General features: G+C 40.3%; 2 protein-coding genes across 2 annotated transcripts in view; one reads left to right on the top strand and one right to left on the bottom strand.

Moving 5' to 3' along the window:
* The first annotated feature begins 8 nt into the window (after positions 1-8).
* The window catches only part of RNF13 (ring finger protein 13), a 193,778-nt gene continuing 175,480 nt past the window's right edge, over positions 9-18,306 (top strand). The window contains exons 1-2 of the mRNA XM_059163783.1: positions 9-239; positions 423-545. The gene's annotated coding sequence lies outside the window, so the exon portion shown is untranslated. The remainder of the gene's footprint in view (positions 240-422; positions 546-18,306) is intronic.
* Positions 6,149-18,306, bottom strand: part of ANKUB1 (ankyrin repeat and ubiquitin domain containing 1) — a 32,314-nt gene continuing 20,156 nt past the window's right edge. The window contains exons 4-6 of the mRNA XM_059163779.1: positions 14,915-15,029; positions 9,962-10,900; positions 6,149-7,336 (exon numbers count right to left, since the gene is read on the bottom strand). Of these exons, the coding sequence (XP_059019762.1) occupies positions 7,207-7,336; positions 9,962-10,900; positions 14,915-15,029 (1,184 nt within the window). The 3' untranslated portion in view covers positions 6,149-7,206. The remainder of the gene's footprint in view (positions 7,337-9,961; positions 10,901-14,914; positions 15,030-18,306) is intronic.

Here is an 18,306-nt window from a genome sequence, read left to right as displayed (position 1 = left end):
TGGTGTGTTCTGGGGTCAGAAGATGGTTCCGTTCGCAAATCATCTTGGAAAGATGTAGCTTGGTGGTGCACGGTGCTATGCTCTGTGGAAGATGAAAAGATGCTTAAAATCCGACACGCCCCCTTGTGGAGCTTACATTAATAATATCTAGCTATATTAATATTATCTAGCTAGCATTTACTAAGCAGTATGTCGGGACATGTTCTGACATTTATTAGAGTTCAAAAGAATTCCATGAGGTAGGTACCATTATTGTTCCCACTAGAAATAAGGAAACAGAGAATGGTCAAGCAACTGAAACTAACTTTTATAGAGCTATTAGTTTGCACAAAGCTTTTGTCTATGTTACGTGTTTTGTATATGTTACCTTATTTGATTGGCCTTATTTAATTCGCTCAATAGCTATGACCTCGTTTTTACAGATGAAAAATCAAAGCTCCAAAGATTACATAATAAGCCAGAGACAGAGCTGGAAGGAGAGGGTCAGATCCCTTGACGACCTGCTTCAAAGCCCATCATTCTACACAGCAGGCTGAAAACTGAAGGTCTGTAACACGTTCTGTAAATGATTATGAATTAGGATAAAGATGGTGATGACGATGACAATGACTGATGCTTGCAGGGTTCAGAATGATATCTTTATTTTAATATGTTGAGAGTAGGGTGAAAATTCTGTTCCTTTCCCAGCTTTCTCTTCTCACCTGCGGTGGTTCAGATATCAGAGTACAGAATTGCTAACTGATAGGAATATGACTCTCCAAATCTCAACCCCTTGGTGAGGGAGTTGGTGGGGGAAAAGGGGAGGGGGTTGGAGAGATACTTCATATCTATTGTTCTATCGAAGGATTGACATTACTCTTTCTAATCTCTGATTCTCTTGGGCAGAAATGAAAACTGGAAGTTTTTGAGCTCTGTTCACCGTGTGTACCTTGTCTTTCATATTGAAATTGTTTGTTTCCTCCACTGATGAACAGAAAGGTGTGTCCTTAAACTTGTTAGTTAGGTCATGAAGCAGCATTTGCAGAGAGAGTGCAATTTTTTTCTTAAGTTGCAGATCAGGATAAATGGCATCGTTTCCTGAAGAAGCTTTTATTCATACATTATTGAGAAAATGTCCATTATTTAAGAATAATTTTCAGAAAACATAAAACCATGATTCTTTTTTTTTTTTTTAATTTACGGTTTTTACTTATTTGACAGAGAGAGATAGCGAGAGAGGAACAACAAGCAGGGGGAGTGTGAGAAGGAGTAGCCGGCTTCCCGCTGACCAGGGAACCCAATTCAGGCTGGATCCCAAGGTCCTGGGATCATGACCTGCCGAAGGCAAAGGCTTAACAACTGAGCTACCCAGGGACCCCCAAACCATGATTCTTTTACAAATATATAATGAATACTTGTCAAAGATTGTGTTGGACCCCTGGGTTAATGAGGGGATTAGTAAGATTACAGTAAAAACCAGTTTCAACTGGCACGAAGGAGATAATTCAAGAACCATACATCCAGAGAGAATAAGAAATGTTGAACTGAATCTGCAAATAGATACAACACTATGCCTTATGGTATAGCCTTTCTTTCCTGTGATCTCAGGGACTGAAAATTGGGGGCAGGGGAGGAAGATAGGGAATAGGAATAAAAAAGGGGGGGAAGGTGGTCAAGAAGCCATTATATAGCTGGGGGGAAAACAGCCTGGGAGTTAAACTCTCTGGGATAATTTGCAGGGCAACTTTTTGTTACCCAGTGTGATATAGTTGTTTAGAGGAAATTACCTGAATGAAAATACCAAAAGTCTAGATTCCAGATCTGGCTCTCATACCTACTACCTGTAAGGCCTCCAGGAAGTTCTTTTTATATGTTCTCTTCATCTGTAAAAGGGTGGTTGTTGTTGTTTAAGATTTTATTTATTTGCCAGAAAGAGAGAGAGAGAGAGCGAGAGCATACGCACATGAGCACAAGCAGGGAGAGTGGCAGGGAGAGGGAGAGGCATCCTATAAATGGGTGCTTTAATGATGATTGCCTTTATGTGTCATGCAGGGCTGTTATTACGCTTAGATGAACTAATAAATTCACATTAAAAATTGATTTTAGGGGCGCCTGGGTGGCTCAGTCAGTTAAGCGTCTGTCTTTAGCTCGGCCCAGGATCTGGGGTCCTGGGATCCATACCCACATCATACTCCCTGCTCAGTGGGGAGTCTGCTTCTCCCTCTCCCTCTGCCCCCTGTTGTGCTCTCCCTCTCTCACTCTATCTCAATTAAGTAAAATTAAAAATAAATTGATATTAATGATCAAATGAAACAATAAATTAGTGTTAAACACTTGAAAGACTTGTAAACTGAAGCATTTATATGTTATAGGAGAAGATTTTATATGCCCAAATCATTGAGAATTCCATGTGCATAATCATCCTAAAGTCCATTGATTTAATGCAACAAATATTTATAGAGCAATTACTCAAAGGTTCAAGCATACACATTATGCCTTGGCAATTTGGAGATGAATAAAACAATGTCCTTTCCTTTAGAAGATGACAATAAAGTGAGGGAGACAATCAAGTGAAGTCAATACTGTATGATGAATGATAATAGTTGAGGACTGAACAAAATGATATGCAACCATAGAGAAGGTAGCAATTAACTCTGATTCCAATAAGATTCAGGTTTAGAATAAGTGTCCCAGGGTATGCCTGTGCCTGCTAATACTAATGATTTACAACTGTGCAGCACTAAGAATAGAAGGTCTTAAAGTCACTTCATGCTGTTTCACTCCTAGGGCAAAGTGATGAAAGAAGAACGACTCATTCGTTTTTCTATTGACTCTAGCGGGGAACAGGGATTCATAACAATTGTCCTCTCACATTCTCTCCTTGTCTTTCTATCTCCCTCCACCTCATGCACTTTCCTTTTCCTTTAGATTTCCCCACATTCCTTTTTCTCTCTTAGGCATTCCAGCCCCAGAATCTCTGCACCAGTATTTCCTTGATGGTGTTTCAAGGTTACATAAAATTTTATTATCCCCTGCAAGGAGATCCAGTTCAATTCAGCATACTGTGAAGGGCATAAAAGTGTGGTGATACCATCACTGTTAGGAATTGCACTGTCATGAATCTGAAGCGAGCACAAAATGCATGAATTAGTTCTTAGATTTTTAAAGAATTGTTTTAGTGTATTTATTCATTTATTTATTTATTTATTTATTTTGAGAGAGAGAGAGAGGGAGCGCGCGTGAGTGAGCATGAGTGAGGGTGCAGGGACAGAGGGAGAAGCAGACTCCCCGCTGAGCAGGAGCCAGACAGGCAGACAGAGGGATGAAGGGTTGGACCCCAGGACTCTGAGATCATGACCTAAGCCAAGGGCAGACACTAAACTGACTGAGCCACCCAGCCACCCCTAAAATTTTTTTTAGTTCACTTTTTCAGTTGTATTATAAAATGCAAACAGAAACTGGGAAAGATTAAAAAAAATACAAAACTTCTTGTTGAATTTCCTCAAATTGAGCACGCCGAGTAACCCAGATGGAGAAATACCCCAGAACCTCATGGAGAGGTACCCCAGAACCTCAGCAGGGCCCTCTTCCAGTTACTATCCCTTCTTGTTGTCTCTATAATGAACTAACACCTATACACATGCTGCTTTCCAACATCTCTTTGACATCATCTTTATATTTGCTCTTCTTTTAAAGATTTTATTTATTTATTTGACAGAGAGAAACAGCAAGAGAGGGAACAGAAGCAGGGGGAGTGGGAGAGGGAGAAGCAGGCTTCCCGCCAAGCAGGGAGCTCGGTGCAGGGCTGGATCCCCAAACCCTGGGATCATGACCTGAGCTGAAGGCATAGGCTTAACAACTGAGCCACCCAAGCACCCAATTCATTTTTGTATTTGCTTTTACATTAACCTTCTATGCGCCCCAACCCCATAGTATCTAACTAGATACTTTAAAGTATTTTTTAAAGTGAGCTTTAGGTTTTCGGTGCCTTTGACTGTTGTAACAAAATCTGTCTTGGAAATCTACCTAGCAGGGCACCTGGGTGGTTGTCGGTGGAGCGTCTGCTGGGAGTCTGCTTCTCCTCTGCCTTTCACACTGCTTGTGTTCTCTCTCTCTCTCTCTCTCAATCAAATAACAAGTTAAAAAAAAAAAATCCTAAGAAGAAAAATCTTCCTAGCAAATACTATAAAAAAAAATAAAATATTTAATAAAAATTTAACAAAATGTTTGTAAGACCCCCTACCCTAAAAACTAAAAAAACACTGATGAGAGAAATAAAGGAAGATTTAAATAAATAGTGACATGGATAGAGAAATATATCATGGGTTGTAAGAGGCAATATTATTAAGATATTATTTTTGCTTTTTTATAGAGAATGACAAGTTCCCTTAAAAATCTATATGAAAATGCAAAGGACTGAGAATAACTGAAACAAACTTGGAAAAAGAAGAATAAGGCCAGAATAGACATACTATCTGATTTTAAGACCCACTGTACAGCTATAGTAATTAAGACAGTGTGGTATTAGTATAATCAAAGATAAATCAATAGAGAAAAATAGAGAGTCTGGAAATAGATCCATAATGATATTGTAATGATTTTTAAAAAGATTTTTAAATTTATATATAAATAAAATTAAATATAAATAAAATATTAATATTTTATTTATTTTATTTATTATTTATTTTACTTTTTAAAAGATTTTATTTATTTGACAGAGATCACAAGCAGGCGGGGTTGGGGGGTTGGTGAAGCAGGCTCCCTGCTGAGCAGAGAGTCCGATGTGGGGCTCGATCCTAGGACCCTGAGATCATGACCTGAGCCAAAGGCAGAGGCTTAACCCACTGAGCCACCCAGACACCCCTGTAAACTGATTTTTGATAAAGATACCAATGTAATTCAATGAGAGAAAAGAAAGTCTTTTCAACAACTGGTACTAGAACAATTTGATAAACTTACAAGAAAAAAATGAATCCTGATTCTCACCTCATATCCCATACACAAAAATAATTCACGATGGATTATAGATTTAATGTAAAAGCTAAAACATGAAACTTCTAGAAGAAAACATATGAGGATATCATCACGACTTTGGGATAGGCAAAGAGTTCATAAAGAGGAAACAGAAGACACGATCCATAAAGGAAAAAAAGCCCAATAAATTGTACTTCATCAAAGTTAAAAACTTTCATTCACAAAAAGGCACCATTAATAAAATTAAAAAGTGAACCACAGACTGGGAGAACATATTTGCAGTACATATATCTGAGATAGAATTTGGCTTTTTTTTTTTTAATATTTTATTTATTTGACAGAGATCACAAGTAGGCGGAGAGGCAGGCAGAGAAGGGGGTGAAACCAGGCTCCCTGCTGAGCAGACAGCCCGATGCGGGCCTCAATCCCGGGGCCCTGAGACCATGACCTGAGCAGAAGGCAGAGTCTTAACCCACTGAGCCACCCAGATTTTTATATACTCATGGTACAAATTTCTGTACCATGAGTATATAAAAATCTCCAATAATCAAATAATTAAAAGATAAAAGTATTTTATGTGGGCAAAACTCTTGAGTTGATACTTCACAAAAGAAGCTATACAAATGACCAATAAGCAAATGAAAAAGCATTCAGTGTCATTAATCATCAAGAAAATGCAAATTAATACACAAAGAGATGTCATTTTAACCCACTAGAAAAACAAAATAAAAAACACTGATGACACAAAATTTTGAGGAGTATGTGGAGTGACCAGAACATTTGTACACTGTAGGGGCACCTGGGTGGCTCAGTCAGTTAAGTGTCTGCTTTCAGCTCAGGTCATGATCCCAGGGTCCTGGGATTGAGCCCTGCATGGAGCCTTGCATGGGGTTGCAGGGGTGGGGTAACTTCTCAGTGGGGAGCTTGCTTCTCCTTCTCATACTGCCCCTTCCCCTGCTTGTGTTCTCTCTCTCTCTGTGTCAAATAAATAAATAAATAAATAAATAAAATCTTTTTAAAAAGAGAACATTTGTACATTGTTAATGGGAGTATAAAAATCATAAAACCACTTCGGAGAACTGTTGTGCAATTTCTTATAATGTTAAAGGTACATTTACCCTCTTATCCAACAATTCCACTTGTAAGTATTTGCCCAAGACAGATGAAAGCATATGTCCAGGAAAAGACCTTACAATAATGTTCATAGCAGTTTTATTCATAATAACACAAACTGGAGGCAACCCAAATATATATACAGTTGAACAGATAAATTCCATACAATGGAATATGCTAGATAATAAAAAACAGTCTAAAAAAGATCTGAATGAAGTACAGATATTGGAGTTATTAGGACTGAACTGAACCCAAAATAACTACGAATAATATGTCCAAAATATTAGGTGACGATGAAAAATTTAATCAGAGAAGTAGAAACTGTAAAAAAGAAAGAAAGAAAAGGGAAAAAAAAAACAAATAAGAAAGCAAATGTACAACAGAAAGAATTAAAAGTAAAGTTCACTGTTAAAAAAAAACAGAAATCAGAGTAGTGGGTGTCTGTGGAGGACTGGGATGGACTTAGTTATGGGGGTTTGAAGGGACTTTCTGGGGAAATGGAAATATTTACATCTTGATTGGAGTGCTGGTTATACTGATGTATATATTTGTCAGAACCGTTGAATCTTACACTTAAGATTTGTGCAATTCACTGTATGTATCAATTTAAAAAATTAATAATGATATTTTAGCAGAAGTTCAAAAGATGTCCGAGACCAAGTACTTGACCTAAACAGTATTTGTAACTCCCCTAGGGACTTTCCCTATAGAGAGTATTAAAATTGATTTATTTTTACTATGTACTACTTTCATATGGTTTAAAAAACAAAAAGCATTAAAAATAACCCCAGAAAAACGAAAACACAGAAAGCAACAGTGAAAATTCTCACCCTCCGCCCATCCTGTTTCCCATTCTTCCAGTTTTCCTACCCTGTAGGAAAGACCACTGTAGGCAGCTACTCCTCTCCGTTTCTTAAGAATTCTTCAATGAACTGTGTAAAAAAACACATGCCTGAAATGTTCACTTACAGTGATGGAGTTCAAGAAAACATGATGTTCAACACTAAATATCCTGTCGATGGTTGTATAGCATTAGGACCGTTATTAGAAATTATAGCATTAGTTACTTGAAATGTTAATATGAGAACTGAAGTTTCTGTTGGATCAGGTCTTTGCCCAAACTGGAGTTGTCATGACTTTTCAAAGTACAATTTCTGGAGGAGTTTCACATGCTGTTAGGCCTCCTTGTATAGTCAAGTTAGAAATGCTCTTTTTGGCTAGAACTCTTGCTATTCCTAACTGCTGAAGCCATCGTTTCTCTTTAAAGGCACTGAAAGAAAACAAGACAAATAGTTTGTAAGGAAGTCCAATATTGTCTCTATTTATTGCTGAAATGATAGAACTCTCCAGGTTGATTTTGGAGCTGTCGCTAGCTTATCTTGTCACACAAGGTAAGTTGTAAAAATAGAAAACAGGAATCTTTCTCAAATTAGTTCCTTGTGAAGCATTGGGAATATTTTACCAAGGCAATACTAGAAATTTAGCCCCAACAGCTAGAAACAGAAGACCACTCAATGTTACATAGAATTCTCTAGATAGAAACTTTTCTGTCTGTTCCCCCAGGCATCCTTATACATCATGTATTCCCTGATGCATCTCCCTCTCCTCCTTTTCCATCACAAAAACACATTTTTTCCCCCATTGGTATGATATTAAATACCCTTTTACCATAATGCAATGAAACTTTATGTGTTATGGTAGCTCTTCTCTGGCTATATACTAATAAAGACTTGCAGATTTAAATATGATCACTCCTACTTAGTAGGGTATAAATGTGATTTACTACAGAGGGGCCCTCTCAGAGTCTGTCCTTTGTCTTTCTCTCTCTCTGCACCCTCATCCTAGAAGGCCTTGCTTACTGATTGGTTCAACTCACATATCCTTGACTCCTAAGTCCTGGTCCACACTTCCAATTTCCACATCTTTTATCTTCTTCCTAAGCCTGCCCCCTTTCAGTATTCCTGCTCTAACACTGTGCCTTTGCTATCTCCTCACCATCTCTACACCTGGAAACAAACCTCCCTTCCTCCTTCTCTCTCTGCTTCTACATCTAATTAGTGATCGAGTGTTGCAGATCATTCCTCAGAAGTATCTTTCATATTTGGCTTTCCTCCTCTTCCCTACCTACTTCTGCTCTAGTCCAGGTTTTTATCATTCCTTGTTTCTCTTATTACAGCCTCCTAAATCTACAGTAGGCCTTCCACAGCTTCAGTAAGACTTCTTCCCAGTGACTCTTCCACACATCTCCACCAGATTTGTCTTCAAAAAGAAACATAAACTGCTTATGTGATACCTGATAAAAACAAAAAGAAAAAACAAAAAAACTTCTGTGATCTTCCTACCTACTTCCTAATAAGCAGACTCTCCACGTGGGCACACAAGGAGATCTCAGCATAGGTGCAATTTGCCTTGCTAGTCTCACCTTCAGCCAGTTTCTCCCTCTCCCCTAAAATGCCTTTTGCAGATCCACTTACTTCTTTGAAAACTAAATTTCTCTCTGACCCCTTCGCAAAGCAGTGCCCTTGACCATGTTGCCACCGCTACCTGGCTGCTTTTGTCTGATGAAGTCCTTTAAATCTAAAGGGCATTCACTGAATCTATGAGAAGAAATTTTGCATTAAAGTACTTTAGTGTTTCAAATATTTGAACTCTGTTCAAGTTTGCCTAACTCATCATTAATGTTCTGGATTAACTCCTTGCTTTACCTTTGCATGTTTGCATTCTGCCTAGCACTTACTGGGACATAATAAGCACTTTAGAATATTTTAAAAGTACATTGTTTGCTTTCTAATGTGCATCTGTTGATAAAACTAATCAGTATTTCTTTTCTAACGTTTACAGCCTGATTTTAAGATGGCTATGTGATTTTTTTCAACCAATCAATTTCTAGTCTTTTTATAGAATTTTAGAATATCTCTTTTTATGCATTCTAGTCAGAGCTGTATCACAAATTACCAAGATCCAAGTTGGTAAGCAGTTTCTTTACCTTCTATCAATCTCGTGCAGTCCTAAATTTTGTCAGTTTTAGAGCCCAAATTTCTCTGACCACTAGGTGGCAACAGTTTAGGGGAAATAAAGTAGAGCTGAACCAAAGACCAATACAGAGGCAACGAAAACAATCTAGCCTTGTTTTGTTCTTTCCTTTTCATTATGTTGATTAGGAGGAAAAGCTGCTCATAAATCTATATTTCTACTGTAATATTAGCATCCAATAATACCTTATAAGTAATGGATGGGACCTGAGATCTGATCAGAGTTGTGTTTTCAGTGAAATCTGATGACCAATATGCAAAAGTTTATCTTGTGAAATGAATATGCCTGAAAAGTCCACTCCTGATACATCTGTTTCTGGCTTTAAATGTGACAATGGGTTACTTTTTAAATGACCTAAAATATTAATATCAACTCTATCACACTGTCCAGTATAGATTTTCCCCAACCAGTATGTCTTGCCTAGTAAGTCAACTGAAGTCTTCATAGTTGTTCCCTTTTTCCTTCCCCTTTCATCACCATCCAGTCTTCCATGACACTTTTGATGCCTCTCTCCCATACTTCAAGTTTCCCCCTTCTCCTTTTAATTATAATTAACAATTTCTTATTAATTAAAAAAAAAGAATAAGCAAGGGACCTTGCTATTTGATACAACTCTTTGCATGTGTCTCCTTTCTTTCTGAAAGCCTGAGGACTCAGGTGCTACACAGATTGGTCTGGCCGGTAAAATGGGTTTATTTGGTCCTAGACACAAGGCTAAGGTGAGGTCTGTGAAGCCGGTTACTGATGCACTGGAACAACCTGTACTACATTGTATGGCATGGTACGGCTTCATGGACCATTCCCTGCCCTAGACATGCCCTACTAAAGGTTTGCCCTTGTATATTTAAAAAGAAAACATTACCTGGCCACCGCTAAGCAGTAAATGGCATTCTCCCTTGGAGTCTTACCACTGTGCTCCGAGAAACACACCAACGAGGATTTGAGTAAAAAGTCCGCTTTGGGTGTTGCATAGTAAAAAGATGGGTGTGAGTAGCCCACTCTGGAAACTGGGGGGAGGGGGACTTGAGGGAGATACGTATTTTTTATGAGCTTTTCTTTTTTCCTAGCTGTGGCAGTAATTTTTTTCTGATGGTGTTGTTGATGTCGTTGTAATTCAGAGAATGTACTTGCATCTACCAGCGGAGGCAATTTCAAGGTTTGTTGTTTTGTGTCGTGCTGTGAAATTGCCAAAGGATTGACAGGTTTTCGGCTTACAATTTCTTCCCTGAGAGGCGGTAGCTTGGCCACGGTGCTTTGTGAATCCTCGCACCTAGCCTTGTACCAGCTCTTGGAGGTCATTTTTGGCGTGCTGAAACCATCCACCATCACCGTGTCTCCGACTTTTGCCCCAGAGACCCTTGCTCTGCAAAGCTGGCTTTTATTAAGGTTGTGACTCTGGGCTCTGAGGACCCATTGTTTTATTTTAATATAAATCCTCATGGGGACTGAAATTTTCGGAAAAGAAACCGTGGACCACATTTTACTCAATAAATACAATACACAGTCTTTATGCTTGTGTTTAAAGGCGATGGTCAGGGGAATTTGTCCTGCTGCATTTTTGCATTCCAGGCACAGCACGCTGCAGTGGACAAAGGCCTTCAGAATCAACAGTTGGCCCATTTCTGCAGCTGCATGAATGGGGCATTTAGAGACATCTGCATGAAGGGCTTCATGGCACCATGCTCGACAGGGGTGAACACCCACAGCCTCTTCGGGCCGCACACCCTGCTTCAGGGCCCATTCAGTGAGCTCAATGTACCCGTAAAAGGCGGCGATGTACAGGGCTACCTTTTTCTGATACCTGAATGAATGAAATAAGTAGAGGTGAGTGTTTAGGAAGTCAGCAAATGGATAAATGTAGCTACACTAAATAACCACAAAGCATGCTAGTTAAAATGTTTATTTCTTCCTAACTTTTAAGTAAAAAATTTCAGAAAAGACATATGGTAATATATAGGTTAAACTGCACAGGTCCTGGGGCACCTGGGTGGCTCAGTTGGTCAAACGTCTGCCTTCAGCTCAGGTCATGATCTCAGAGTCCTGGGATCGAGCCCCCTGCTTAGCAGGGAGTCTGCTTCTCCCTTTCCCTCTGCCTTTGCCCCCAGCCTCTGTACATGCTCTCTAACTCAAATAAATAAAGTCTTAAAAAAAAAAATAAACTGCACAGGTCCTGCTTAGCCACATTATCCCACTATGCACAGGTAAATTGTTCAAAGTGCTTTTCTTAGAGTGGTTTTCTTTCTTATGAAACTTAGATGCTCAGGGAAAAAAAAAATATATATATATATATAAAAAATATATTTATATATATTTTTATATTTATATATAAATATATATATATTTTCTTTTTTTTTTTAAGAGAGGGAGGGAAAGAGAGGGTAGAGGGGCAGGGAGAGAGGGAGATAGAGAATCTTAAGCCCTGCACAGAGCTTGACACAGGACTTGATCTCAAAACCCTGAGATCATGACCTGAGCCGAAATCAAAGAGTTGGACCCTTAAATGACTGAGCCACCCAGGCACCCCTCAAGCTTTATATTAAGTGGGGAAGTTTTGGAAGAAATCCAGCACGAAGAAATTTGAATGTTTTGAGTATTTGTTTGTTTTGTCTTTTCTTTTTTTAAAATTTTATTTATTTTTTATTTTTTATAAACATATAATATATTTTTATCCCCAGGGGTACAGGTCTGTGAGTCTGTTTCGTCTTTTCTAACAATAGTGTTTATTTTGGGCTTCTCAAAGTCTCTACTGCTATTCTGACTGAAACCACTAGGTTGCGCCCCCACCAGCACTACCACCAGTGCCGCAGTCTCCTAACTGGAGGTCCTCTTCCTTCCCTCAAATAACTTCCCACTGCAATCGAAATCGTAACTCCTCACCTTGGCTTACAAGGCCTCTCACAATCTGGCCCCTGCCCCCGTTCCCATAACTCCCCTTCCCTGTCAGTGCACTAGAGCCACACTGGCCTCCCTGCTGTCCCTACAATACCCCATAAGGCACAAGCTGAATGACTGGTGCAGGCTGTTTAGAGGCAAACCTAGATAGGGTCCCATTAGGTATATAATGATATAGATACAGGATATATTTGGGCCCGGCTCTCTGACCCCATCATAGAGATGGAGACAAGCTTGCCTGCTATCATCTGAAATCTATTGCAAATAACTGATTCTCCTCTCACTGGTTACACGCTCATCACACCATCTTTTGATGTGTGTGTGGGTTCCTGTGTAAGGAAGATGACCTGACCAGAACATGTGGGTCTCTGGGACCTACAGTTAGATTAGAATTGTGGTGGTTAGATTATAACTAATTAGAGCAATTACATTAATACACTGGCATTTGGTTCACACATGAGTTTTTGTCAAAATTCATTAATGCAAATCAGCATCTCTGGATGGGATCAGTTTTCTTGATTTGGGGAGAAGAGCCCCTCCTGGATGAACTAACTGGCCTTTGCTTTCATCCTTAGCACTGAAGTTATGAGAGCTAGAGGCACTCTTTCACCAAGATTTACTGATGCTCTTTCGCAAATGTATCTTTTTGTAGTTTGTTTTCTTAGCCCTACCTCTGCTGTCATTAGCCTAGTTCTGGCCATTGTCAACCTCATCATGGTCGATCTGTCTCCTGCCTGCCTCTTTTCCTCAAACTACAACCAGGGCCAACGTTCTAAAACTCAGATCTCATCCTGGCTTTTCTCTACCTTAAATATCTTCCCAACATTTAAAATATAAAGTCCAAATTCCTTTACATTCTTATGGGTAGCTGTAAGAGCTGGCCTCTTCTTATCCTTCTAGCCTCCGGCCACTAGCTCCCTCTCACTCAGTGATCTACCATGTGGAACTTGTTTCAGTTCCTTGAATCTATTCTCTTGCCCCCCTGGGACTTTGTTGTACGTGTGGTTCCATCTGTTTGGGAATATCTTTTTTTTTTTTTTTCTCCCTACCTTTTACTCAACCATTTAGATCTCATCAATTGCCTTTTTCAGGATACTTCACCTGAACCGGTAATTCTGGTTGGTTGCCCACACCACACGTTCCCATATCATCTTGCACTATGTCCGTGTCCTAACACTTTCACACTGACTAGTAAGAGCAACAACACCTAACATTTATGTCCTGCTTACCATGTGCCAGCCCCCTTCTAAATTCCTATGATTGCTATGTCATGCAATCTCTAAAGCAGTTCTAGGAGATAGATGCAATTATTATTCCCTTTTTAGCAAAGAGGAAACTGAGATAGAGGATGATTATATAACTTGCCCAAGTTTACACAACTGAACAGGGATGGGCTTTGAACCTAGACAGAAGGATCCTGGAGTTTGTGCCCCTAAATATTTTGCAATTCTGCTTCTGCTAGAATCGGTTGCTTGTTTTCTGTTTCCCCTCCTGGACTGCAAGGTTGCAGAAGGCAGGGGCCATATCTTGTTTTTTGCTATATACCTAGGATCTGGCATAGTACATGCTCAATATACTTTTAGTTTGTTCATGTGTATTTTCTGAACTGTTTGATATATTTCCCCTCCTCCCTTTGTGCCTCTGTCCATTCTATTCATACATGCATGCATGTGTGTGTGTGTGTGTGTGTGTGTGTGTTTAAGCATGATGAGAAATACGGATAGTGTGTGCAGGGAGATTTTAGGCTGGAAACTGATCACCAGAGCCGAAAAGGCCTGGAGCAGAGTGAGCACATGGGCCTAGGTGGGTCAGCTGGGCTGTGTGCAGGAGTGCATATTGGGGACAGGGCACACCCCTGCTGCTCATGTTCCTAAGATTTTATCAAAATGTTAAGTCAAGTGGAATGGTTAAGCATCTGAGCATTAGAGTTAAATTATTGGGATTCCACATCCAGTTGTGACCTGCCTAGCTGTGTGGCATTGGGCAGATTTCTCAATGTCAGTTTCCTTATCTGTAAAACATGATAAAAGAGTATTATCTTGTAAAATTGTCAAAAGTATAAGATTAGGTAATGCATATAACACAGTGTCATGTTAAAAGGTACTCAATAAATAAGCACAATATAAAGTACCAATGCAACACAACAATTTCTTTGGACTTAGAGCATGGAAAAAGGGAATTATTACTATCCCCCAATAGAAATTACTTTAAAATAATGAATAATATGTAAAATTATAAAATCTGGTTTTCTAATCTGTCACTTCTTAGAGCCCTTAGAGCTCTTGGTGCATGTGTGGGTTTCTGAAAAGCATGATTAAAGCACCAAGAGGGAACACTGTCCAAAAATACCAGTGAATTAAAACCGTAAGAGTAATGCAGCTTACACGTTAGGGATGTTGCTGATGGCAGAGTCATGCTAACATGACCGTGTGCTTCTCTGAGCCTACTGCCCACTGCCCAGCCACACGTGTATGGCAAAAGTATGTACAAAAGGCTTGTATTAAAAGTTTGAAAAATTACTTGGCAGCTTACGAAGAGGGAGCTAGAATTTTCAGCCAATCAGTTAGCAATTAGTGCTTTTTAGAATAATTGAATATGAGGGTGGCAAGGTACTTATTCTGATAGGCTTCAAAAGTGCTGTGAAAAGTCTGATTTCCAAACCAAACTGAAGTCACTTGTTGAAATAGTTAGCATTTCTTGAGGAAAGTCTACCTGAACTGCAGTCTGTCACCAAAGGCTGTCAGCCCTGGTGACATCCCTGCAATCTTATCCCAGCAAATATCTCAGTAAGAACATCTGCTTGAGACATTCTCAGTGGAACCAGCATAGTGCAGCAACCCAGCCACAGAGTGAATTGCAGTCTCAACGTCCTATAGAAGTTTAGTAAAAAGTACTTAATTTAGCGTTTGCTCTATCTCCGTACTTGAGTACTGGTCCTTCATTCGATAAATAGCGTTGCACTTTAAGTTTTTGTCCCAGAAGACAACCCATCAGAAATTCCTTCCATCCATCCCAGACATCCAAACGAAGTGTTGTGCCTGTGGATCAAGAGAGGTCATTAATGGTTCCCGTCCCTCCCTGTGGTGTGGCAATCTATAAAACTTCTAAAGATAGCTTTTTCCAACCAGAGGCATAAGCTAGATGCAAACTGAAAAGTAACCTTGGAATAAGTAGACCAGGGTGCTATTTTCAGCTTAGGCCTTCATCGACTTGAGAAGACATTTAGGTTCTGTGCCCTTCCATTGCATTATAATGCTGAAATAGTTTCTGCAGTTATCTTAAAACAGTCCTGTGGATGTTGATTCCATGCTGATAGATACATCACCATGTAAACTCAAACTGTTATATTGGAAGAGGAAACTAAAAAAAGTGGCAGGACTGATGGGTTTTGGGGCCTGTAGCTCACAAACGGGGATAAGGGTGGAGTTAAATGATCCTTTCATGTTTTTTTGTTTTCAAAGATTTTATTTATTTATTTGACAGAGAGAGGGAGAGAGGGGGAGAGAGCATGAGCAGGGGGAGTGGCAGACACAGGGACAGGGAGAAGCTGGCTCCCAAGGAGCAGGGCGCCCAATGTGGGACTCCATCCCAGGATCCTGGGACCATGACCTGAGCCAAAGGCAGATGCTTAACCCACTGACCCACCCAGGCACCCCTGACCCTTTTGTTTTATCCATCGCAAGATAGCCATTGTGTGCAACAACACAAAAGTAGTATGTTCATTTCTGCTGGAGAATTTATCACTTACCCTCTCCTGGTCTGACCTCTGTGGCACCGCATTCCCTTTGTTCCTCAGGTTGGTGTTTTCAGGAATCTTCTTTCCTCAGCCTTCTCTTCTTTTTCTATGCTTTCCCTCAGGATAAAACCCAGTCTCCTTCCTATCTGGCCTACCCTCACCTTGCACCTCCCTCCAGCCTATCTCACTCACTCCATTCCAGCCACTCTGACGTTTCACCTGTCCTTCAGATAACACCAAGTCCACTCCCATCACAAGACCTGAGGACATACTTTCTTTTGTTTCAAAAGGTCTTCATCCTTTTCACAGGACAATGTCCTTCTTCAGTTTTCAATTCAAGTATTATGTCCTTACAGAAGACTGTTTTGGCTGCTACTGGCTCCTCCCACTCCATTATTCTTTATCCTATGATCTTACTTTAACTTCATCCCAACTCCCATCATCAGTGAAATCATTGAAATCATTTTTCTTTTCGGAGATCTTTTTTTCATGTCTCCACTAAAAAGAAATCTCCTTCAAGACTTGCCACACAGGGCCCCCTTTGGCTTGTGTCATGGTCCCAGAGTCCTGGGATGGAGCCCCACATTGGGTTCCCTTCTCGGTGGGAAGCCTGCTTTTCCCTCTCCTACTCCCCCTGCTTGTGTTCCCTCTCTCACTGTGTCTCTCTCTGTCAAGTAAATAGATAAAATCTTAAAAAGAAAAAGAAAAAGAAAAGACTTGCCACACATCCTGGCACTTGGTAAGAGCTCATTAAATACTCGTTGGCTGACTAACAGGCAATCTCAGTGACCCTACTGGCTTCACTGACCACCCACATGGCCTTCATTCCCAAGTCCAAACCTCCACTCCAGGCCTCTGCTCCAGCTCCAGAGTCCACCTGCTGGGAACATCACCATCGAAGGGATTGCCCTATGACCCCATTGTTCTGAAAGGCAACTCGTCATCTTTCATCTCAGCTTGTGACCCTACTATCTTCCTTGTTATTTCAGCTAGACATTTAAGAGTTGGTCCTCATTCTTCCCTTTCTCGTGCCCTTTATCTGTACAATAGCTAAGGCCTGTAAAGTTTATCTCGTGAAGGTTTAAGAACCATTTCCTTGCCTCCATCTTACCAGCTCCACCCTCTTTCAGACTTCCATGATCTTTCACCTAAATCTACTTCTGGAAGCTACCACCAACCCGCCTCCCCATCACTTTCTTCTGGTTTCTGCTCAAATGTCACCTCCTCCTCTGGCCAACCTTCTAAAATAGCCTCCTTCTATATTACCACATAACTCTCTGTTACCATGTCCTGTTTTTGTTTTTGATATTTATACTTTAGAGTTCTTAAAATTCACTATTTTTCTGTTGATGCTTATGTTTCCCACCAGACTGCAAACTTCAAGAGGTTAGGACATCTTGCTGCTCTTGCTCACAGTGTAATGCCCACTTTCCTCAATGGTGCTTGGCTCATGGTAAATAATCAGTAAATATTTGTTGAATGAAATTCTATCCTATTCCCCAAATCCATTTTGACCATGTACTGACCTCCTAACCCTTAGCAACCTAGCAGGCTCTCCTGCACTTCTGGATACACATCAGGCTATTTCTGGCCTTCGGGATTCTTCTTTTGCTGCTCTTTTGGTGTCTGAACTCTTGTTATTCTTCCCCACACCCTCCTTCTAATAGTTTGTGATGCAACATAAACTGGTATCACCTCCTCCGGGAAGCTCTTCTTAACTATGTCCTTGTTTCACTTCTGCAAATAGTTAAAGGAATTGCTCAGCTGGCCACCATGGTGTATGTTGAAACTCTTGATCATTGAAAATAGATTCCTGGGGATGCCTGGATGGCTCAGTTGGTTAAGCTTCTACCTTAGGTGGGATCGAGTCCCGAGTGGGCTCCCTGCTTCACGGGGAACCTGCTTCTCCTTCCCCTTCTGCCTTTCACTCCCCTGCTTGTGTTCTCTCTCTCCTTCTCCGTGTCAAATAAATACATAAATAAAATCTTAAAAAAAAAAAAAAAGAAAATACATTTCTGTTTTGGAATTGCTAGTTTGTAAACACTAACAGAGAACTCTCTGAGCTCAAGCATCATGTCTCATCCAGTCTGTGGACTCTGTTCTAGTTATGCTTTTGGGTTGCAAGAAGGCCCTCAAGAAAATGGGGTTTAGGGGCGCCTGGGTGACTCAGTGGGTTAAGCCTCTGCCTTCAGCTCAGGTCATGATCTCAGGGTCCTGGGATCGAGTCCCACATCAGGCTCTCTGCTCTGCAGGGAACCTGCTTCCTCCTCTCTCCACTTGTGATCTCTCTCTGTCAAATAGATAAAATATTTAAAAAAAAATAAAGAAAATGGGGTTTATTATACTGAGACAGTGGCCAGAACTGCTGTGCATTTGGAACAAAGACACCTCTCCAGATGGGAGACTCCCCATGTCTCCCATGGGCTCCGGGCTCTCTCTCTCTCTCAAGCCCTCTATATCTCTTTGTGTCTTCTTCCTTTCTCTGCTGACAGGCTTCCCTGCTGCTCCTTTACAGTTCCTCTACTACCGTAAATGAGGTCTTCATGCAACATTGCTTCGCCACAACCCAACCTTTCTTC

This window comes from Mustela lutreola, chromosome 2, assembly GCF_030435805.1.
Source record: "Mustela lutreola isolate mMusLut2 chromosome 2, mMusLut2.pri, whole genome shotgun sequence".
NCBI lineage: Eukaryota > Metazoa > Chordata > Mammalia > Carnivora > Mustelidae > Mustela > Mustela lutreola.
This window is presented reverse-complemented; position numbering and strand designations above follow the sequence as displayed.